Raw genomic sequence first — 23,348 nt, forward strand, 5'->3', positions numbered from 1 at the left:
CCCATATGGACACGCCAACACCCACCACCTCCCCCAGCACCCAGCACAGCCCCCAGTACGAACAGCCTTGGCCAATACTTCGCACCACGCAATTAAACCTCCCTTCTTTCTTTCAACCCCACCGTGGCAGCGCGTGCTCACGTACCGCGGGACGAAGGAGTCCGTCTTCTGCAGCGTGGTAGGGTCCAGCTCAAAGAGGGAGGCGATGTCGTTGCCGTGGGGCACGGCCACCAGCCGGTATTTGATCTTCTCCCCCGTGTTCCTGCGGCTGGCGCGGCTGCTGCCCCCCTGCACCGGGGAAAGCGGCTTTGAGCCCGGCGCGGGGTGGCCGCCCCGCCGAGCCTGGCCGCCCTGCGCACACGGCGGCGGAGGAGACACGCAGCGGCTACGCTCAGAGCAGAAGCTTTTGCTCGGGTGCCGGGCTGAGCCCCGCAGCGCGGAGACGCAGGAGGGGCTGCAAGAGCACAAGCGCGGCGGGATGCACCTGAGCTACGAGGCCACCCCTTCTCCACACCTCACTGACAGCAAAGAGGAAAAAAAACCCTGAAAGTCCAAATCTCTCTTCCACCAGCACTCCCCCGTGGTCTGGGGATCCGACATGCACCGGGACCCCTCCAACAGATTTCGGCAGGGTCCTCTCGCAAGCGGGATATAGGGATGCTACTCTAGAGCGCGGGGATGCTCTGCTGGGCAGCGGGACAGCCTCCGGCCGCAGCCTCGGCACCAAGCGGGACCCGGCGGCACGGCGCGGGCACCGTCCCCACGGCAGGCTCTGTTTCGGGGCATTTCCCTGCTTTCAGGCAGAGTCTAAGAGACGGCGTGATTTCAGGCAGCGGCAGCAGCATTTCTGCTAGCGAGGCTGCACACAGCTCACCGTGGGCGCTGCTTTGGGCTCAGCCACGTCTCCTTTATAACTTGGGTTTTCCTGAAAAGTTAAAGAGGGAGATGAAAGACAGCTATCAGTCCTCCCGCTCGCTCCCTCCGCAAACCCTGAGCGTGGGGTGTTATCTCTACTCCTGCCTTCCTCGATCACGCCGCAGAGAGAGGAAACCTGCCCAGCTGGGGCTGGAGGACGCGACCCCTACCCCGAACGCAGCGCTCCGTCCCCGAGGAGCGGGACGGGGTGAGCCCCGGGGAGCAGACCCGGGGCTCTGCGCTGCAGCAAGATGAGCTCTTGCTGTCAATCCCTCGAGGCCCCAGGCTGAGGTCTCAGTGAGCAACACAAGGTGGGCAGCACCAGCCCGGGATGGGGATCGCTCTGCTATCTTCTTTCCTCTGTAGAAGATGTCACCTGAATGTCTTTTTGGTTTAAAACAGCCATTTCAGAGCCCCAGTATTTGCTGTTCTCCATCCTGCAGTGGTGGAAGGGGCGCTGGGGGCTGCCTTTGGTTGTCTTCTCCAGCTAAGGAGCACCGAGACCCCACGGTACGTCCCTGCTCCCCTGGCAGCAGGGTGTAACACTGTCTTTCCCTTGGTAGTGGCAGCTAATTAGTGTAATATAAACCACATTATCTAAGCGTGGAAAACTCTTTGTGCCTCTATCAGGAGGCCTTGAGCTGGCCTTAAAGAGGAGCAAAAAAAAACCTGGCAGATGGTGTTCCCAGGCCCGGATTTTGCCCACACCCTCCCCAGGCAAGGACAGCTCTGGATGCTGCCGTGGACCAGAGGATGAGGATGGGCAAAACCTGATGGGGGGGGAGTTAAACACAGCAGGAGATGAACTGTCTCCTGCTTCCATCTTCCCAGGCGGTTACACCAGCACAGTCGCTTGGCCCAGAGTGAAGAAACAGAGGAAAAACCCGACCACCCCCTCCTGCTCCTCCAGCCAGAAGGGGAAGGAGCCGGGAACAGCAATTTTGGCAAGCGAACCCCTGCACCCTGCGGTGGGGGATTTCAGGGGGGAAAGCCTGGCCCTGCAAACAGGGAAGTGACGGTGATGCTCACAGCCCCGGTGCCAACGCCTCCTGCGAGCGAGGAGGAGCCGCGGAGGCCCGGGGCAGGACGGTTCCCAGAGCAAACTGGAGCGGGGCCAGAGGCAATCCCGGGCACCGCCGCTCTAAGGGAGGTGGGCACTGCCTTTGCTTGGGATGGTACCGGTCTCTCGCGGGCAGGGTGGGTTTCTGCATCCCTCTGCTCGCCTCCTTACCTCTGCTGCCAGGTAGTTGCCCGTGGCAAGGTGCTTGAAGCGGTACAAGCCGTTCCAGTGGCCGGCTCCCCCTCGGCATGGGTCGTGGTGGACCACCTGGGAGAAGCAGAGGAGAGCTCAGCCAGCGGTGCGTGGGGCTGGGAATGGAATGGGAACTGGGATGCTGTTCCTGCCCTGTCCCGGGCAAAAACACCGGTGGTAAAAGCCCCGTCCTATCTCAAAGGTGGCCATGAGCAAGTGCACTCGGGGTGCGGAGCTCAGACAGACACCAGCACCCATCCGTGAGCAGCTGTGGTTCCCAGATCTCACGGAGCTCGAGCCTCGCGGTGGTTTTCACCAGGGCGGTCAGACTACCAGAGGTGGAAACATATAGAAATAACCACTGCTTCTACCAACCCCCCCTCCCAGTGGAAGCGCAGCAGCCCACGGAGGTCCCCCGAAAACCCACAGACACGCGCTCCATCCCCTCCCCGCTCACCTCCACCTCCCACAGGGCGTTGGAGCTGGTGGCCGAGGTGGCCGACTGCCTCAGGGTGGTGCGGAGAAAGACGTGCAGCTTGCCTTTGTACTCGTCACAGGTGAGAAACTTCTCCTGCTCGGCATGGAAGAGCCGCACCACGTCCCCCTGGACCAGGACATGATGGTGAGACCCAGGGACACAGCCTTCCTACAAGCCACGTACCTCCTCCTGTGACCCCCCCCCAGCCCTGCAAGCACATGAGATCCCCTGTACGTGGTCCAGAGCAGAGCACAGCTCCCAGCCAGGGCACGGCAGGACCGCAGGAGCCCGGGCATCACAGGGTACCATCAACTCTTCCAGTCCTACCTACCTCAGCTGTGCCAAAACCTGCCTCTAGCAGCACAAATGCTCCTCCGAACCCAGGGAAGGGCACCTTGCGTGGGCACGGAGCACCCTGCGCTCCACAATGCCACCACTGCGTTTACTAACGCAAGTCACTTCTCTCTGCTTCCCCTCCCCAGGCTGTAAAATGGGTACAAACCCACCACTTTACACCCCTGGAGCGAGCAGAGGCTCCGCTCACCAATGTGTTTAAGGCATTAACGCCCCGGGGAGGAGGATGCGGTGGATGCGGGAAGCCGGGGATAAGCGTGGCGCCTGGGGACGAGGGTCTGTAAGATCATAACAATCAATATCCATCCAGCTGCTTCCTGGAGGACCTCAGCCCCGAACAATAGCTCCACAGGGAAAGTTCCTTTCCCAGGCAACAGCCAGCCCTGCTGCACGGCTAAGCAGCTGAAAATTGTCCTCGCAGCTAGAAGCCACTGCTGGCACTACGTGTGCCTCATATTGTCCTCAAAAGCCAAATCAATACAATAAGGCGGAGGGTAATTTCATGCCCCCTCTGGGTACCTGCTGCCAGGAGATACTAAAATATCCAACTCTAGCTTGCTGTTAAGTTCTCCAAGTGATGAATTCTCCTAGGAATTAAGGTCCTCAGGGCAAGATCTCTTTCCTCTGCCCTTGTCACGCAGCCAAATGGCCATTCACACGTCCTGTCCCCGCAGGGGACCGGGGCCGGGTCCTTGGAGCCCACCGTGTCCCGGGCAGCCGGCGGCAGCCGAACCTCCTTCCTTACCCCTTTCAGCACTTCCTCCATGTGGTCGCAGAACTGCATGAAAAGGTTGATTTTCCAGCTGGTGTTACAATTGACCGAGTTCACCTAAGGAGCAAGAGAGCACGATCACGACCCCTGGGATAAGCAAAAAAAAAAGGAAGAAAAAGGAAAAAAAACAGGCGAGCCCCAAAAGTCCGACCCCACACATGAGCCCAGCCTCCCCGTACCTCCTTGCAGCCGGCGTTGTCAGCAAGCTCGTAGTTGCTGGCGTGCAGCGGCTGCCCGGCGTTGACGGGGTTCAGGATGACTTTGTCTCCCACAACTACCTGGGGAGCAGAACGGGAAAGGGGAGAGGGGGGATGAGGCCGGGGCGCCCGGCACGGGGGCGAGCCCAGGCAGGCGGCACGCACGGTGCTTTCTGCACATCTTCCTTTGGGGACATTTTTGGCCCTGCGCTCACGTTATCTCCATTGCTCCTCAGCTTCCAGAAGGGCTGGATGAAGAGCCAGGACCCTTCATTGCCAGTGGCATCCAGCGTCACCCGCATGGCGTTTTTCTCGAGCAGAGCCGGCAGCCGCTTGTTCACCGTCAGGTACTTGTTGCTCTTCATGTGGAGGAGCTGGAAAGGCGAACGCCGGGGTGAGCTGCGGTGGTGGTACAGCCCCTCAAGGTCCCCAGGGCAGGTCATACCCAGGAGCGATGCCACCAGCCCCTTCCCAGCAGCTGCCTGACTCGCACGTGCTGGATCTGTGCATCTCCCCGAAAACCCATCGGCCGAGCGCAGAGGAGGGGAGAGCGAGTGCCCGTCCGTACCTGTATGACACTGCCGTATTTCACCACGTCCCCATGCACTTTCTTGTTCTCCGTTTCGTTCTGCTTCTGCTCCATCTGGGCCGCATGCTGAACACCAAAAGGAGAAGAGCTGAGTGTAGCAGCGCCCTCCTCACTCCCCAGGAGCGAACCCCAGAGGGGCCACCTGCACCCTCCGCTATGGGGAGGACGGGATGGGCTGGGATGCAGCATCAGCATCCCTCTGTCCCCAACACAACATGGGCCACAGCTATAATATGGTCCTTAGTGTCCGACAGCTCAGCCTGGGACCCCAGTGTGGCCCTGAGCTTTAAGCCAAGGACTTAAAAATTTGGACAGGGGCAAAATGGCACTGAAATAATCCCAAAAGCCCCAGCAGGTCTTGCAGGGCAGCAGCAAAAGGGGACTCGGTGCTCGGGTGATGCACCCAGCTCAGCTCTGCTGCAGCAGGGCCGTGGGGACTGGGGGCTCCCGACAACACCGAGACCAAAACCCAAAAGGCGCCATACCAGCGGCACCGTGCCCGGAGGCGGCTGCGGGTCCAGACCTGCTGCTGCAGACGTGGCAGGATGGGTCCCCGCCAGCCAAGGTGCCTCGGGAGCGAATTGCTCAGCACCGCTTGCAGCCCCTCTCTCCAAAACCACAGACATTTTCCGCCCGGTGGCTCCGACAGTCGACGGAGTGATGTTGACACACATGGAGCAAGGCAGGAACTTGCTCCCGCAGCGGATCTGTCTGGGAGCGGTCAGGGTGTGCCAACAGCCCCGGCGCCAGCCCGGGCAGCGCCAGCCCGCTGTCCCCCCACAGCTGGGATGGCAAACAGCGGCGAGGGATGGAGCTGGGAGAGCATCTACCCTTTCCCACCCTGCTTTCGCCCCCTTTTCACTCGAGGGCAGAAGAATTGGGAAACACAGCTGGAATGGGCTGCATCAGCAGAAGTGTGGCCAGGTCAAGGGAGGGGATTCTGCCCCTCTACTCCACTCTCATGAGACCCCACCTGGAGTACTGCCTCCAGCTCCGGAGCCCCCAACATAAGAAGGACATGGACCTGCTGGAGCCTGTCCAGAGGAGAACCACGAGGATGATCCGAGGGCCGGAGCACCTCTCCTATGAGGAGAGGCTGAGAGCTGTTCAGCCTGGAGAAGAGAAGGCTCTGGGGAGATCTTAGTGCGGCCCTCCAGTACCCAAAGGGGCTACAGGAGAGCAGGGGAAGGACTTTTTACTCGGGCACATAGTGATAGGATGAGGGGGAATGGCTTTAAACTGGAAGAGGGCAGGTTCAGATTGAACATTAGGAAGAAGTTTTTCACTGTGAGGGTGGTGCGGCACTGGCCCAGGTTGCCCAGAGAGGCTGTTGAGGCCCCATCCCTGGAGGTGTTCAAGGCCAGGCTGGACGTGGCCTTGGGCAACCTGGTCTGGTGGGAGGTGTCCCTGTCTATGGCAGGGGGGTTGGAACTCAACGATCTTCAAGGTCCTTTCCAACCCAAACCATTCTATGATTCTATGAATCTCAGCTCCACACTGGGAGGATGAGGCAGCTGGTCCACGAGCGCCCAAGCAGGCGACGCCGGGGCTTTGAACACGCCTGGCACGCACTGTGGCGGCACAAACCCTTTGCTCTTTTGAATGTTGCCACCACTTTAGTTCCCCCTCCGTCCCCACGCAGCCCCGGGTGCCACCCGGGGACATGAGCCCCCCGGGCGCTGCCATCAGGAAAACAAACCTGCTGCCAAAAAGCCCCGCACTGACGCGGAGCGGGGAGTTGAACAACCACCCCATGGAGCAACCCGGCTCCCGCAATACATCCGGCACTGCGGCGTGTCCTAAATCTGCGTCCAGATCTGAGCTCCTCCCTTGCCGAAAGCCTGCGGGGCCGGGAGCGGGAACCGCCTGCCCCGAGCACACAGGCCCAGGGGGGCTGATGTTCCCAGTCTGTCCCTTTGATGGGACAGGGTCTGTCCCCAAGCCACGGTGGGATGGGGTGTCAGGGACACGCAGGCGGGGGTGGGCAGCCCGGGAGGGCGCAGGGAGGATGAGGAGGCACGAGCAGAGCGGGAGGAAAGCCTCCACGGCATGTCTGCGCTGCGTCTGGCTGCACCTGCAATTTACTCAGCCCAGAAAACACCGAGCCTTAAACCCGCTAAAAACAGCAGTGCCAGAGCACGAGCTCGGAAACGCAACCGTGGGCATCGCGCAGGGCCGGGCAGGGTTTCTCCGCTGGAGAGCCGGGCTGCTTCTGCTTCAGGAAATGATCTCCGTGAGTTGGAAAGATGTTTTCAGCCTGCGGGAGACACTAATAAATCACAGCCTGGAGTCCGGCATCCTGCCGGCACGTCTAAGGGGTTTGCAACGGCACGGGCAGCGCTTTGCAGAGAGCTCCCTCCCTGCCCGGGCTCCCCCAGCACTCGGCTCCGGACGCGCGGGAGCGTTTGCCAAAAGGGCAACACCGGGAGCAGCGGAAAAGAGCAAGGAAATGACAGAATCTCTTTAAGACAAATCTTAACCAAGGTGCAATCAATCAGGCTCAGAAATGAGCCTCTCCGTCCAGTCGTGGCCGGTACAGCTGTCGACATTAGCCGTTACAGTCTAACCGGAGCAGGAAAATAGTGTTTCCATACGCCGGTGAGCGCGTACGGCTGGACGTGGCAGGAGGCGCCGACCCTCTCCCGGCATCTCCAAACCGAGCCGGGACGCCCTGTCCGGACACCGCAGCAGTCCTCGCTCCCCACAGGCAGAACTGGGGGACCGGTGGGGCTGGGCTTGAAGCCTGATGAGATGATTTAATGAATCCCTCCTGAGCTTTGGTTTTATGAATCATCCTCGGGGCCTCGCCAGCTGTCTGAGGCGATTATGCAATGTTTAACATGGGCCTTTTCCAAACCTCATGGAAGTCAACAGGAGCCTTTCTCTTCCCCAGCCCTTTGGAGCAGGTCCGAGCCGCAGCGGCTCCCTCCTCCGCACCCGGCACCCCTGGGTGCTGCGGGGGGTGCGGGGCTGCACTCACGGAGCGCCTCTCCCTGCTCTGCCGTGAGCTCCTCCGCACAAGGAGCATCACGAGGGCTGAGACAGCGAAGGCTGGGGACAGTGGCAAGGGTGGAGAGGCAAGCGGACATCACCTCTCATCCCAAAAGCAGCACTGCAGCCCTCCCTTCCTCTCCCCACCTGCTCAGCTCCATCTCGGTAGGTCTTCCCTGCGACATCTCCCGTGCACTGGGAGCAATAAAATCATCTGTGGCTCCCCGGTCACTGCGGTATTCACCCTGCACCGTTGCGGCGTGGGCCGAGCCTGGCCGTGCCTTGCTGCCCAGGGCTCCCCGCTGCGCCGAGGGCACGCGTGCGGGCACGGCACGGCAGCTCCATCGGGAGCCCGTGGCGGGATCTAAGGTTCAATCGCCTCTCACGTCAGAGGCCAGATAAGAGCATCTCCCAGGAAGGGTAACCCAGGGGGCAGCATCCCTCCCTGGGGGCCAGTCCATCCGGGGACCACAACCCGCCGTCCTGCAGGAGCCAGCGCAAAGGACTTTACAGAGCTGCCATCTCAACCCCCTAATTAGACACCATATGCCATGATTAATTAAGAGCTGAGGGCTACACGAGCTGTTCTTCGGTGAACCGTGGCTAATGGTCCCTGGGGAGGGGACGGCAGTGGGACAGGGGGCAACAGAGCTGAGCAGAGGGACACCGTGAGGACAGCCTGCACGCGGGCGGTTTTCTGGGAAGCAAAACGTATCGGGGTTTGCACGGTGAGAGGTTCAGGCATCATCACCCAACCAACCCATGGGGACTGTCCGCCCCGGGGAGGCCGGTCCCTCGCGCCCGCTCCCCGCCCCAGGGAGTCCCCCTCACCTGGAGTTTCTGTAGCAGCACCACGTCCGCGATCTTCTCCTTGTCCTGCTTGGTTTGCTTGGCCTTCCAGTACTGCTTCTGGGCAGAGTAGCGGTTCATGGGACATACTTTGAAGAGGCAATCTGGGAGGAGAGGAAGGCAAACATGGGGCTGCAGCAGCCACACGGCCACCAGCCAGCAGGGCCAACGTCACTGAGGGACACTCCGGGACGCTGCTCCCGTCCCAACAGCATCACTGGGAGATGGTCCTCCTAACCCACAACCACCCCATGTGCTGCTGGGGGGCCCAAGGGAGACCTGGCTGGGACTGGCGGAGGGTCACGTCACCTTGTATTAGCTGGTGGATTAGTTTCAAATCAGAGCAAATAATGAGTCCAGGAGTGACTCCACTTCTCGGACTCGCGATTAGAAGTATTCCCATTGGAAATGGCTGTGCAATTCGGGAAGGAAAACTTCAGGGGAAGAAAAAGCACTGATGAAGCCCAGCTGTACCAAACGAGGAGAGGATCCTGCCGGGAAGGGGAGCAGCCAGAAGGACATGGCCGCCGTGAGAGCGGGACACGAGCAGACATCTCCACATCCCCCTCGTTACCCTGCCCATGGGACACGCTGAGTCAGCGGGACCGCGGGCTGCTGCCCCGCGGCGCCCGTGCCATCGGGATACGCTGGTTTCGCAGACGCGCTGCTGTTCTCCCGGCACCGCTCACGGGGAACCGCAATTACCAGCGCTGGAAGCGATGAGCAAACCGCTCCTAAAAATCTGTATGTCAACGGCTGCATTTCAAATCCTAAAAGAAACATTTTGGAGACCCGAAGGGCACAGGTTTGCATCCCAGCTCTCCCGAACGCTTGCAGCGTATCCGTGCTCTGCAGATTGCCCCAATTTGCCTGTTTTTGCCCAGGCTGCTGTGGCCGGGATGGGGGGTGGGAAGTGAAGCCACTGAGGTCCAGGTTTTGGGAAGTGAAGCACAAGAGATGTCCGGAGACGAGGAGGCACTTACACCTCCCCAACCCTCATTCAGGGCTGGAGGCTGTACGGGGCGAGGGCAGGAAGGGCTCTGCAGCCCGGATTGCCCCAATTACGCCTGAAATAGCAGCCCAGAAACTTCAGACACAAAAAGAAAAAGGAAAAAGAAAAATAAAAAAAAAAAAATCACTTCCATCTCTGGCCCCGGTCCCGAGCGGCTGGCAAGCACGTATTTATTTACCTGGGAGTGACGAACAAACAAGCGCAGAGCACAGTTCTCACCGGCTCCGGCTGCTGGGAGGAGGCCAAGTTTCACGTTTCGTTTTACAGGTCTGTTTGCTAATGGCACATCCCGTGCCAAGGAGGCTGTGACGCCGGGTTTTTCATCGGGCACCCCAATTCAGCTGCCGCAACGCTGAGCTGCCTTCTCCCACTGCCTCCCCCCCGCCCTCGGCAGTGCTACCCAAACCCTCCCGGCCACCCGCAGCACCTGAAATCGTTTTCACTAAATTGCTAATTGGGCTGCAAAAGGATCTGGTAGAAAGTAGAAATTGATGGGGGGAGTTAAAAAAAAACAACAGAGCTATTAAGAGATGGGTGCAAATCAAAGCCCTGGCTCCACGCACGCCCTGCCCGGAGGGGCTGCCCGACACCCCCGTCTCAGTACGAAAGCGTTGTTTTGCCCAAGGAGGGAAACTGAGGCACGGAGTTGTTTGCACGCTGAAAGTCTCCAGCCAAGCTCACGTCGCAAGCCGGAGATTTTGGCACCCAGGCTGAAGCACCGATGATTTTTTTGCGCGACGGATGGCGGGCGGAAAAGAGGGAAGCTGGGGAAAGGCCCCACGTCAGCACTGCCCGGCGAGAGCGAGCCAGCAGAGCGATGCTCGGCCGAGCCGCCACGACCCACGCGGCCACCGAGGCAAAACCTGCGGTGAACCCGCGGCGGGGGGAGCGGGGGCGTTTTGGGCAGCGGCACGGCCGGGGTCTCGCTGCCCACTCGCCTTGCGGCCATCACGGCGCCTGCGCAGCGCGGGATTGAAGCGCTTTATTTGCTTTTTTTTCCTGACATGCCTGAATGCAGCGCTGGGAAGAGCCTTTTGCGGGGGGGGGGGGGTGAGGGGGGAAGAAACCGCAAAGAAAAGCAAATAGCTGCGAGGTGCCAGGCGTCCCGGAGGGCTGAGCCCCAGCGCGGCCGCGCCGGGTGTCCCTTGCCGCAGGGACAGGCTCCCAAGTGGGTTTTTGGCATTTCCAAAAAACCATTTGGACGTGACTACGGGAGAAGGGTCCTGTTTTCCCACCGGGAAGCCGAGCCGAGCCCCGGAGCGACCCGCGTGCGCCTCACCGCAGCGCAGGATAGGGCAGGGTCCGGCCACAGGATACGGGGACGGCAACAGCACATGAAAATCCTCTTAAGCCTCTCGGTGCTGCGGCAAGGAAACGGCAGCAGCCCGTTGTTTTTACCTCCCTCGCGGTGATAGCTATCGAGAAGGCAGACCGCTACTTTTCCGGCCATTAAAACAAGCGCCTGGATATCCTGATAGGGTTTGCATGGAGCAGGGCTGAGTCTAGACCAGACCTGCGCCTGGAAAAGAGATTCAACACCCGCCCATGTCCGGGCAGGGAGACGGTGCGGCCGCCGGGACGAGGTTTGCACCGGCCACCCCATGGCTGCTCCCGGCTCTTCCCATCCAGCCCCGGGTGACAGTCTGGCGATGGCCGGGACGGCTCCCCGGGCTGTGGGACTCTGGGGAGCTGTGGGATGGCTCGTTAATCAGCCCCGTGTACAAATTAGTGGCACCAGCTCCCACGGAGAGGCAGGTCGCTGCTCGCGTGGGACACCCGTGGGGAAGGGTGCCTGCACGGCACCCCACTGCGGGATGTCGAAGCCACCCTGAGCAAGAGGCGGTGGCACAGAGCGGAGTGGGGGAACCCATATCTTAAATGATTTTTTTTTAAAGGGGACCTGAAATTGCAGTAACTGGGATGAAAGGAACGGCTGCCCTAAACCAAACCCCGAATCCAACAACGCGATCCCTGGTTTGGGGCTATTTTCTCAGCACACAGCGCAGCTCTCCGTACACCCCCCAGCTACGTGCTCTGCGCACCGGGCACCCAAACCCGACCGGGATGCTCGTTGGGACGTGGCCCTTCTGCATGCCGCATACACGGGGCAGCCAGGCACATGAACCGCGTTTCCTGGCTGCGGCGAGGGCAGAGACATGATGCCCCGGGCTCAGCGCAGCCCTTCGCTCCCCCGGGGAGCCCGAAGGTCCGAGGCCACCTCGCCGGCCGGCCCCAGGGCTTGCAAACGGGGGAAGCGAGAGGCACCAGCTGCTTTTCCAGGCGGCTTGTCCTGGCTTCTCCAGATCGTTTCCACAGGCCTGGAGCCGCCCCGGCTTCCACTGACTCATCCCCTTTTCCGCCTGGACGTGGCCACGGCCGCCCGTTCCCGCCTGGGGCTGCCCCTTGCCCAAATGGGAAACAACGAGTGCAGCCCGGAGCGCCGGAGGAGACGACGCAGCCCAAAACGTGACAGCCGAGGACAGATCGGGATTTACCATCTCTCCCTAAGCTCTGCCCTGCCTCATAAATGGGCGACTTAATCCCCCGGCTCTCTCTGAGGTGCAGCCAAGCACGGCAGATGTAATTAGTGCGGAGCGCTAACAGACTCGCCTTGAAATAGTTTGCCTGTTGGAACTGCCCCTACGACTGTCCCCTCCTGTCCCTGGCTCCTGGTGGGTAGACACCGGGCTGCCCGCATCCCTGGGGATGCGTTTGGGGACGGTCAGACCCACCTTTGCCACGGGCGGTTCCTGGCCACCCCCGCTCCTTAGGGCTGAGCTAAGGAGTCCCATGGGCCATCCCACCGCGGAGGTGGTTCCAATAAACGCATAAATGCCCCCAGAGGCAAACAGAGGAGGGTAGGTGGTTTGGCTAAGCCACGGAAACAAGTCTACGGAGGCTCTCCCAGATCCCTCCGGGCTCCTCCGCAAAGGACAAGCAGCACCTCCCAGCCCCGGGCGAGCCGGGATGCCTGGGACCCCGGTCCCCATCCCTGGCATGGATGCTCGGGGCCACCATTGTCCCCGTGGCTGCTCACGGCAGTGATGGAGCTGCCCCAATCCCAGTCTCACCTCGAAACTTCTTGGGCGGGTTGTCCAGGTCGCCGGCGGCCGGCTCCACCACGCACCGATCGTCCACCAGCCTGCGCGGGGACAAAAGCGGGAGCAGGGTTGTCAGCAACAACGTAGACGACAGCGGGGCCCGAGCGAGCGGAGCGGCGGCACCACAAACCACAGCGCTGCGCCGCCGTCGCCTGCCCCGGAGCGACGACATCAAAAGCCGCGTCTCCTGTTTCCCACCCATTTGCGCCCTACCAACATTTCGCACGACACCGCTGGGCTCGTGGAGCACGCAGCCGCTCTCGGGCGCTTGCCCAGGAACGTCTCCGGAACGTCGCCCCTTGTTCCCCACCACCCGCCATTTCTTTCACGTGGCGGTTTTTTCATCCCCGTCCTTTGGGGCGAACGGCAGCAGATACAAATCGGCAGCGAAGAAACGCGGTGCTCCGCGTCAGCCGCGCTCCCGGGGCCTTTGCTCAGCGACCCGTGCGGGAGGCTGTGACACCCGCGTCCTGCCAGAGGGAATCCTGCCTTGCCCAGCTCCCGGCCGAGCCCAATCCACCCCCCGCCACGCTGCGCTGGCCGCGGCGTTATTTCACTGTTAATGTGGCAAAAATGCGATGAGTTCCACTTTCACGCAATGGTTCCCCTTCTCCGGCTGGGAGCTCACCCCACCGGGACACGGAGGGCGTAGCTGCCGCAGATGGAGGTGGCAGGGCTCCCCCCCCCCTAAAAACCAGTTATTAATTATTATCTGATCAGAGGAGCTGGCTCTGCCCATCAGATGCGAAGAGCTGTGTGTCTCCTCCCGGCCCACCTCTTTGTTTTCCCAGCGTCGAGCAAAAACCCCGCGTGTTTGGCTTTGGGTGCTGAGGACCGCTTTCAGGGCAGATGGGACACTGCTTTTCAAAGTTACGGAGCTCAGCGAAGCATAACCCGGCACGAGGTTCTGCTCAGCCCCCAAAAACGCGGAGGGACGAGCATTGCCCGAGGGGCTCGCGGCGCCGGGGGCCACCCGGAGCTCGTCGGCACGGGCGCCGCGAGGCTTTCAAGGGAACTCGGTGCTCCAGCGAGACAGGCTGTACCCGCTCGCCCGCTTTCTCCCGGCCCCTGGGAAGCGATGCAGTGAGAGAAACTACGCTCCCGCCCCGGGCGAGGAAGTGAGAAGCGTGTCCCCACCTGCGGAGGCTGAATTCAGGCAGGCGGTGAGCGTGCGAGTGGATGCAGGAACGCACCCGGGATGCCATCCCGGGAGGGAGCATCCACCGCGGGGGCAGCTCTGTCCCTGGGACAGGAGGGAAGACGCAGCCTGGCGAAACCAGGCACGGCCGTGTGGCATGGTGGCAACGGGCACAGCGGAGCCCGTGCAGCCCCCGCCCCGCTCCCCAAAGGAGTCTTAACCACCCCCCCCCCCCCCTCAACAAACCAAACAGCCAAAACATCGCTGGAGCCGGACACGCTGCGCTGCAAAGGGTTGGCAAAAGCGACAGGCATCCCGCTGGCAGATCCAGCCTCCTTCCCCCAGCCCAGCCGCTCTCCGGAGGAGGGGAAAATTCCTTTCAATAGCTCGGCAGAGAGGAATTTGGCCTCGGCGCTGATGGATTGGGACCCCGGGGGACCCCGGCGCTGCTGCGTCCTCGGCAGCGGAGGCGCGGGCTGGCGCGGTGCTCTCAACACCCAGCGCCGCTACTGCCCCCGCCACCGGCTCCCTGCTCTCGCTGAAGCTCCCCGGGCTTGGGGGAGATTAACCTTAGATTTCAAATAAAGAGAGAAAAGCCGTCTCTCTAACGCTTTTGGTGGCAGCAGAAGCTGAAAAACAATTAGCAAAGACCTAGAAGATTGTTAAAAAAAACACCCCCAAACCCGGGAGGTTTCAGCAAAAGCCTGGAGAGCCGTTTGCTGGACCGGGCTGACGTTGGCTTTGCAAACACTCGTGGTCGGCAGTGTAAGAGGGTTTTGGGGCTGCCCAAACGCAATGAATGCCTTTTCCACGGGCCACGAGAGCGGGGAAGGAGTTGGGCACGTTCCCAACGTCCTGCGGGACGTGGAGCCTCGGGAGGGCAGGGAAAGAGGTAAAGAGGGGGGAAAAACCAGAGCGGAGCAGAAGCAGCTGCGGACAGGGGCTGTGCGCTCGTCTCACCTCGCAGGGGATATGCAAAGCCTCAGCCCAGCCTCGACGCCACTTGTAGGCGGTTTTGGTTTCTATTACTATCATTTGGATGGGGGACGGGGAGGAACAAACCCTTTTGACGCTCACCGAAGGCTGAGCCCTGCCCGACCCGCGGGTCAGGCGCACGGAGCGAAGCACCGACCCTCGGCACGTGCCCGGCGCCCACCAGTGCCTCCGAACGCGGAGGGTTCAATTCATCTCTGCGCTTTAAAAAGTAAAAATCCCCCGTCGTCGTGGCGAGGGGGTCTCCGAGGAAGCGCCTGACCCGCGTGGCCCATTTTTAGTGCCAAAGTTAACCGTGCGGGAGCCTCCCACCCACACCGGCTCTGCCTGCAGCGTTCGCCTGCCACTTCCCCGCGCCCGGCGTTACCGCTCCACCAGGCGGGATTACAGATAGCGACCTGCCAGGCTGGAAGTCTTAATTAGTTAATGATCTCAAGGCAGTTTCAGCATCTTTAATCCCAGGATTACACACTCTGCAGGAATGCAAAGTGTTATTTTCATTGAACTGATACTCCAGACTAACATTCTCCGGTTAAAAATTGCTGAAAATAAAAGGATTCTGACAGGGTGGACATGAGTCACCTGGGTGACTGCTGGGGCCAGGATGCGCTGCCATTAATAACCCGCGTTAGCGCGGCGGGATGGGGCAAAGCGGAGCTCCCGCCGCCGTCAGAGCAGCGGGGACGCGCGGGCGCTCGCCGGCACCTTTCATTTCTCAGGTGTTAATGAGAAAAAGGGGCTGCTGGTGTCTGAGCAGCTGGAGGAAGAGCCTGGGCGAAGCAGTAATGTAAACTTCACCCTTTGCCTTTTCCCGTTATCCCCAAGGGAGCACGAGGGGCCCGATCCTGCGCACGGCCGAGCCTGCTGCCCGCAGCCCAGCAAAGCGGGGGTGAGCGTCTGCTTAGTTTTAAGCCGTGCAAGTCATCGCAGCGGTTCCAGTGGGGCTTTCTGCATGCTTTTAAAAAAATAAATAAATAATAAAAAAATAAAATCGAGCACAAAGTGATTCCCTGGCCCGGGGCCAGCGCGCTTGGCCTCGCGCGAGGCAGAGCCTTTGCCGGAGGTCAGGGGAAAAGCAGCTCGTCCAGTGCCGCAATCTGCAGCCGTCGGACACCCCGAACCTCCCCGGGGACGGCGGCCAGCTGGGGCTGACGTGGAGGCATTGCTCCTGCAACGAGAACCTGGGCTGGGGAAGAGGACGGAGTCTTCCCTGGCCGCGGTGAACGCGATGCCGAGGGCAGCTCCGGCACGCCGCAGTCCAGGGGTGCATGGGGAAGGAGAGCTCTGGGGGGAGGGGAGCCCCAACCCGGGCAGGAGCACCCGGCCACAAAGCCCACCAACCCCTGGAGGTGAGGAGGAGAAGGAGGAGGAAGAGGAGGAGGAGGAAGAAGAGGAGGAGGAGGAAGAAGAGGAGGAGGAGGAAGAAGAAGAGGAGGAGGAGGAGGAAGAAGAGGAAGAGGAGGAGGAGGAGGAGGAAGAGAAGGAGGAGGAGGAGGAAGAAGAGGAGGAGGAGGAGGAGGAAAAAGAGGAGGAGGAGGAGGAAGAAGAGGAGGAGGAGGAGGAAGAAGAGGAGGAGGAGGAGGAGGAGGAAGAAGAGGAGGAGGAGGAGAGCTCGCTTTTGGGCACAGGGCTGGGTCAGCCCCTCTGGCTTGGGGTGCAAGACGGGTGCTGAGCCCGCAGGGAGGAAGAAAAATAAAGTGAGTGAATGCAGGGAAGACACAAAAATGCAGCTTTTCCTCCTTTCCTGCTCTTGGCCTCGCGTGCTTCTCCTCCCCGCAGAGCCGAGTTCGTCCTGACCCGGCAGAGCCGGAGTTACCCTTTAACCAGCTGCGTTGCCCTGAACTGCTCCACCCTGCAAATCCACCTGCAATCGCTATTACAGCTATCAAAGGTGTTATTTCACCTTAAACAGCCACCGGCCATTCAGGCAGGTTTGCTACTGCCCCTTCCCCTCTGCACACCCACAGTGCCGGTCCCGGAGCCCCCAGCGGGTCCTGGGACCCCCCCGGGGATGGCAGGGATGGGGCAGCACATTTCCCCCCCCCCCACCGCAAGCACAGGCGCCTGCACTGCGTTTCTACTCCTTTCTGGCTCCGGCCATTCAGTGCTGGCTTGTCAGGGACACCAGATAAGATGGGGACACTCGTGACAGCAGCATCTCCCCGGGCTCACAGCATCACCCCATCCACCGCGCCGGAGCAGGAACCAAATCACGGTCTCCCAGCTCCTTTCCCTGCTTGGCCACTGATCTGCTTTGCCTGACTGAGCCCCACAGGGCACCCCACATCAGCGGCTGCTCCCCCCCATCCCACACCCAGTCCCAAAAGTTCCCTCTCCCCAAGCACAGGAGTTACCAGCGACAGTCCCAAAGCAGCTGCACGTAGAAGCTCTCCGCAGCGGGGTGCCATGCCCTGGCAAAGCCGCTGCCCAGTGCCAACCCCACATCTCTGACCCACACGGCTGCTTTTGTCCCAAACTGTTTCAAGCTGCCATCTCCTCGGACACCTTTTATTTGCCGTGGCGAAGCCACAGCAGCGAAGTTGGGCAGCCCCGCAGAGCCCTTCCCCACCTCCCGGCCGGGAGTAGCCCCAAATAGAGCCAAGAGGAAAGACCAAACCACCCTCGGGGCCCTGCATCTCACAAACTCCTCCTGGGCACCTTCCCGTGTCCCCAAAACCACTTCTGGCATCTCCGATAGACCGGTCCCGTCCCCCCATCTCCCCCAAGGGACCGTGGCGCTGAGCGGCACAGCCGTGGGATGCGACCAGCAGCGGGGCTGCCCTCAGCCCGCTTCCCCGGACACCTCGGGGCTCTGCTGCTCTACAGCGGCCAGTTCTCGCCCTGCCTTCCCATGGGGCTTCTTAAGTAACCTCCTCCTTTGGGGCTGGCTTTAATGTTTTAGCTAGTTTGGGTATTTTGGCTCAGCGTTCTCCCACCTAGCCCAGCACTTGAGCACACAGGATTACTCCCCACCCTTCGGCGGGATGTTTTTCCTCCTTCTGAGCAAACGCCCACTGCAGAGAGGGGGTGCGGGAGGAAGGGTTTGCGCCCGGGGGCCTTCACAGTGCGATTCGGGGGGGGGGGGACACCGGGAGCAGAGGAAGCTCAGGCAGGGGCTGCAGGGCTCCCTCCACCTCTGCCGCCACCCCCCTCCATCATCCTCAGCAAGTTCCCTGCACAAAAGGAGGAAAGCACTGCAAAAAATAAAATAAAATAAAATAAAATAAAATAAAATAAAATAAAATAAAATAAAAAAGACTTAGCGTTACTAAAGGGCCTGATTCTGCTTCCTTGCTGCTTTGCAGAGCATCCCCCTGACTGTGGGACACCTGTATGAAGAGGGAAGTCCGGTGCTGTGCGGGCGGCCGGTGCAGCCCCCGGGTACCCCCGCGCACCGGGGCTCAAGGGAAAGCTGCTGCTTTCCTGACGGGGCTGCTAAGAGCCTGGCGAGCTCCTGCAAACGATGGCATCCGTCCCTCTGAAGGCAAGGATGGCAAGAGCAGCCAGCTCAGCCCCGGCAGAGACCCTTCTCTTCCCATTTCCCCGCAGCCCAGGGCAGGACCTCGCGGCAGGGCTCCCAGACCCGCTGCCAGGCACCACCAGTGACAAAGCACTGGGATTAATGGGTTTAACGCCAAGCAGGAGCTGCAGCAGAGCCAGGCAGGAGGAAGCGCCCCCACCTCCTTCCCCGTGCTCTCGTCAGACCCCTTTCCCCTTCCTCAGCCTCTCCGGGCATTTGGCAAACGCAGCCGCAGAGGAGCTCGCTGCGAGCGGCTCCAAATTGCACTGTGCCTCCCACCAGCGGTGCACCCCCAGCACAGACGGACAGAGCCCTGAGTGTCCCATAGTACCGCCTGTAAGCACCATCGGGTCAGTATTTAGGTGACATTCACACCTGCATCAGCCGGGACGGCCCGGCGATGCCAGCAGCGCTCTCGGGAGGAGCTCACTGCCCTGCCGGGATGCTGGCACGGGGATGTCCTTCCAGTCCCTAAAGGGGCTCCAGGAGAGCTGGGGAAGGACTTTTTACAAGGGCATGGAGTGATAGGATGAGGGGGAATGGCTTCAAACTCAAAGAGGGCAGCTTTAGATTAGATATTAGGAAGAAATTTTTCACTCTTGAGGGCGGTGAGCCCCCGGCGCAGGGTGCCCCGAGAAGCTGTGGCTGCCCCATCCCTGGGGGTGCTCAAGGCCGGGTTGGACGGGGCTGGGAGCAACCTGGGCTGGGGGGGGTGTCCCTGCCCGGGGCAGGGGGTGGCACTAGACAATCTTCAAGGTCCCCTCCAACCTAAATCATTCTATGATTCTATGTCACAGCTCTGGTACAATGGGGTACATCCCTTAATGTGACACCTGGAGACACTCCATATCATCCCGTATAAACAGAGGGTCCCACTGCAGACCCTCAGCCATCCCACAGCCAAACCCAGTCCCTCTGCGAGGAAGGACGGAGGGTGCTCAGCACCTGGCGTGGGGTTGGCAGAGCTATTTGCCTTGCAAATGAGCTAAATAAGGTCCCGAGCTGTGGCAGGAGGGCTCGGGAGAAGCACTCTGGGTGAGTCACCCAGTCCCTTATCACAGGAGTGATTTAAGGTGTGGTTGGGTCTCCCAGGTCGCAGGACACAAGAGAAAACAATTTCAGAGGGCGGGAAACAACCGGGAGAAAGCAGAACACCGGGAAAGTGGGGCTGCCCAGCAAAAGCTGTGCTGGGGCCTGGGAAAAGAAGGTCTCCAAGCAAGCCCTGCTTTTCAGATGCTTGTAAGTCAGCCTAGAGAAGCACCCTGCAAAAAGGGGGACCTGGGGTCCAGAGCTGCAAAGGGACCGGAGCTCCAAAGAGTCTAAACAACTCTTAATTCAGCTGTTGGGACGCGTTGCATGGGCTGATAACCAGGGTTGGGGCCCAGCGGAGCCTCCTCCGGACCTGATTTCACTGACAGGCTGGAGGGGTGCTCAGCGCCGAGCGGCCGAGGCTGCAGCCCCTGCCTCGGGACGGCTCTGCCGCTGGGAGAACAGGCCAGCTACAAGGAGACCTCTCCGAAAAGGAACCTGGGGATGTCCTCCCACCCATCCAGGGATGGTTGGGCACAGCCAGGCTGCATCCTGCACGTGCAGGACCTTCTGCCCGACACCGTATAGTTGCGCGGACAGGGATTTTGTGCCTGGGTCTGTACCCACTTGCACCCAGCAGCCCATTTCTGAACCGCATCCCACCACCAACCGGTGGATGGCTTCGGTGGGCATTAACCCAGAGGCTGCGCCTGCCCAGCGGTGGGTGCGCGAACATGTGTAGGCGAAGGTATGTACGTCTCCGGTTATACATAGGCATGTGGGAGCAAGTGCATTCATCACAGATTATAGAGCCGGGCAGCTCCTGCCCCAGGAATCCCATCCAAGTCAGCATTCCTGGCTGAGCTCAGCCTCTCCTACAACCAGCATGGGGCAGGCGTGCTGGCACAGACCCACATCCACCCGCTCGGGGCTGCGGGCAAGGTTTGGGTCCCTGCTTCGGGGTAAGGAAAAAACCCACCCGTGCTCGGGGGCATCCGGCAGCCCCATCAGAGCCCTCCCGGTGCCGCAGGGCAAACACGCTCCTGGCAGGAACAAGCAGCCAGCGGATGGAGAAGGGCATCTCTTGGCCTGGCTTTGCCCACTGTTGGCTTGCATGGAAACAGCGGGGACAAGGGACAGGTTCCCAAGCGCTTTGCTCACCTCCCCAGGTCGGGCTGTGGGATCCCCTCACCCGTGCTGACATGCCCAAGGGGCTGCGAGGAGTCGGCTCAGCCTGGAGCTGGCAGTGCCCTGCTCCCCCCAGCCCTGAGCAGCACTCGGTGGCCATGGGCACCCACGCGTTGGTGGCCCTGCAGTGATTCCCGCTGATCGCCAGGTGTGTGGGACCCCGAAAGGGAACAACAAGAGCCATCACTGCCTGTCTCAGGGGATGGCAGCCCCCAGCCACACGGGACAGGGCTGGAAGGACTTCACCATCCCGTGCCCCAGGAGGGATCCCGGCTGCCCGAGCCACCCCGCTCAGCCACACACACAACCCCTTCCTAATCCCACCGACCCCTCTCGCTGCTTAAACCCATTTCATCTCCCCCAGCCCCTACTGGGGGGTGAAACAGTTCCTGGCCACGGCTGCCGGAGAGAGGGTGGGCTGCAGAGTCCCTCCAGGGCCCCATCCTGCTCCCAGCAGCGACCAGAGCCAGTGGAGCACCCGGGGGTGCACAGCCCACCCCGTCCCCAGCACCTGCGCCCATCCCTGCTGCGGCACCCGGACTTTCCAGCCCCTTTTCCCACCGGGCTCAGGCTCAGGACCACTTTCCCATCCCATCCCATCCCATCCCACCCCATCCCGGCTGCCTCCCGGCCCGGGCTGGCTGGTGGGCAGACCCAGGAATGTCTCACTCACCCCAAAGTGCTGATGAAGCCATTGACGGAACCTTCGGCGTAGAGGGAGACGATGTCCCCGATGTGCAGGAAACTTGACATCTCATTCATGGTTACCCTCGACCCGGCGCGGCCCCGTTCCTTCCCCAAATCACCTTCCCGTGCCGAAATCCACCATGGGGCGAGAGGAGCTTAGGGGTCCCCCTGCTCCGGGGTGGGGGGGTGGGGGGGGTTATCCCAGCCCGGCTCCGGCTGGATCCCTGCGAGCAGCGACGGGGAGCGGGAGGGCGGCGAGAGCCCCACGCACAACTTTTACATGTGCTGTGCAGGAAAGGAGCCAGGGGGGAGGAGGAGGAGGAGGAGGAGGAAGAGGAGGAGGAGGAGGAGAAGAAGGGTGGGGGGATTAAGCTCAATTAGAGGTTTTGCATGCGATCTGTCCGGCTGTCCGTGGCTCCGTCTCTGCTCAGCTTTCTACCTGCAGCCAATGGAGAGCGATCAGGAAGTCCTGCTCGAAAAAGCATGCAAATATTTTTGGCCTGGGAGGAGAAGCGGAGCTGCCCGGGGAGGGGAAAGTGTGTGTATTGCGGGGGGGATGCCCAAAATGAAGCCCCACCTTCCGCTTCCCGCCCCCCACCTCGGGGGAGCAATGGGTTGGGTTGGGGGGGGTGGGGAGGGACGCGCACCCCCCTGCCCCCGAACGGCCCCCGGACCCCCCAAGTGGGGACACGGGGTCCCCCCCAACTGCCACCGCCCCCGTGGGTTCCCCCCGTCTGAGCTCCCCACGGGGTGTTCGGTCCCTGCCCCCCAGCACAGAGCCCCCCACACCCCCCCTCGGGGTCTCCCCAACTCGCTCTCCTCCCTTGGGGAGACGCTTTTCTGGGAGCCAGGGGCGGGGGTGGGGTGTTCCCCCGCAAGGTGGGCCAGTGGCCAGGGGTTGCGCAGCCACACTTGGCCTCCATCAGCAAAAGCAAGTGGCCCATGCGGCTGAGATGGGCCCGCTGCCCCAGCCCCCCCCCCCCCCCCCGCCGGGGGTGGAGGGAAACCAAGGCCCCCCACTCCCACAACCAGCCCCCGTCCCACCGAGCCCCTCTCCTGCCACCCCAGCACCCCGCAGCCCAGGTCCCGCTCTCGCCGTTCGCTTCGTCCCCCTCCTCACTTTGCAGCAGCACCGGACACCAGGAACCGCAGCTCTTCATCCCCGTCCCCCCTCCTACGCCCCAAGACCCGACACCCCAAGACCCCTACACCCTTCGGCCAGCGCTCGCACTGGCATCCTGTGCCACCCGGCGCAGGGAAAGCCCCAGGCGAGGACACGGCGGCTCTCGCTGGATTTTTCCGCCCCAGGCGAGCACCTGCGGCTCCCTGAAGCCCGGCTGCCTCCCGCCAGCGTGCCGCTCCCAAAGACGTCCAGTTCATACCTGCTTCGCCTCTCGCCACCTCTGTCCACCTCCTGCCCTCACACCATTGCCCAAACTCCCAGTTCAACGCACGAGCTTTCCCCCTGCCCCCCCCCCCAAACCAGGGTGACACCCCAGCCGCCCTCCCCATCCCGGGGTGCCGCAGGGTTCACCCAGCACCAGACACAGCTGCACCCAACCCACCCATCACCACCGGGAGCTGTGAGGAGTCCATCCCACCCACCGAAGCCCACCCAGTCCCCGCAGCCCATGAGAAGCCTTTCTGCAGCCAACCCAACACCACAGGGCTGGGCGAGCAGCTCTGGGCTCCCAGTGTAACACTGGTGGAAAAGGACCACGTCCTCAGAGCATCCTCTGGACAGCACAAGTGCCCTAGTTCCTCACTTTAATTAAAACTTGCCTGCTGTAAAAACAATATCAGAAGGGAAAAAAAAAAAAAAAAGCATGATGCTTTTCTCATTTATTTCCCTCCTGTCCTCTTTTCTCACAAACAAACACACAGGTTTCGGGAATATAAACCTTGCCCTAAATAGTGAATATTTTTTTTTCCACTAGGAAACGGACAGGTCCCCCAGCAGAACAAAGGGAAAAAAATTAGTGCAATTCCTCCGGGGGAGATGCGAATTCAGGTCCATCAGGATTAGCTGCGTTTTCAGCACAGGACAAATTTAGAAGTCTTTATCTCAGGGCAACAGAGGGGGAAAAGAGAAGATCATATGAGAAAAAAATTGCTGCTGTTAAAAGCAAATGAAGGTTTCACAACAGGAGCTCAAAGAAAGCCCCCGAGGAATCAAAGACCAAAACTTTGTGCACAGATCAGCCGCTTTGACGGAAGGCGATGTGCAGCATCTCAGCCAAGGGCCACCACGGCGTGCCCACACCAGTGCCCACACCAGTCCCA

General features: G+C 61.1%; 1 protein-coding gene across 1 annotated transcript in view; it reads right to left on the reverse strand.

The window, feature by feature from the left end:
- ITPR3 (inositol 1,4,5-trisphosphate receptor type 3) overlaps positions 1-21,158 on the reverse strand; it is a 44,059-nt gene extending 22,901 nt beyond the window's left edge. The window contains exons 1-11 of the mRNA XM_082494394.1: positions 21,052-21,158; positions 12,481-12,551; positions 8,380-8,501; positions 4,537-4,623; positions 4,184-4,342; positions 3,951-4,049; positions 3,745-3,828; positions 2,625-2,771; positions 2,147-2,242; positions 875-925; positions 146-288 (exon numbers count right to left, since the gene is read on the reverse strand). Coding sequence (XP_082350520.1) covers positions 146-288; positions 875-925; positions 2,147-2,242; positions 2,625-2,771; positions 3,745-3,828; positions 3,951-4,049; positions 4,184-4,342; positions 4,537-4,623; positions 8,380-8,501; positions 12,481-12,551; positions 21,052-21,140 — 1,148 coding nt within the window. The 5' untranslated portion in view covers positions 21,141-21,158. The remainder of the gene's footprint in view (positions 1-145; positions 289-874; positions 926-2,146; positions 2,243-2,624; positions 2,772-3,744; positions 3,829-3,950; positions 4,050-4,183; positions 4,343-4,536; positions 4,624-8,379; positions 8,502-12,480; positions 12,552-21,051) is intronic.
- Between the last annotated feature and the right edge of the window lie 2,190 nt (positions 21,159-23,348).

This window comes from Vanellus vanellus (genome assembly GCF_965231255.1).
Source record: "Vanellus vanellus genome assembly, chromosome: 23".
Lineage (NCBI taxonomy): Eukaryota > Metazoa > Chordata > Aves > Charadriiformes > Charadriidae > Vanellus > Vanellus vanellus.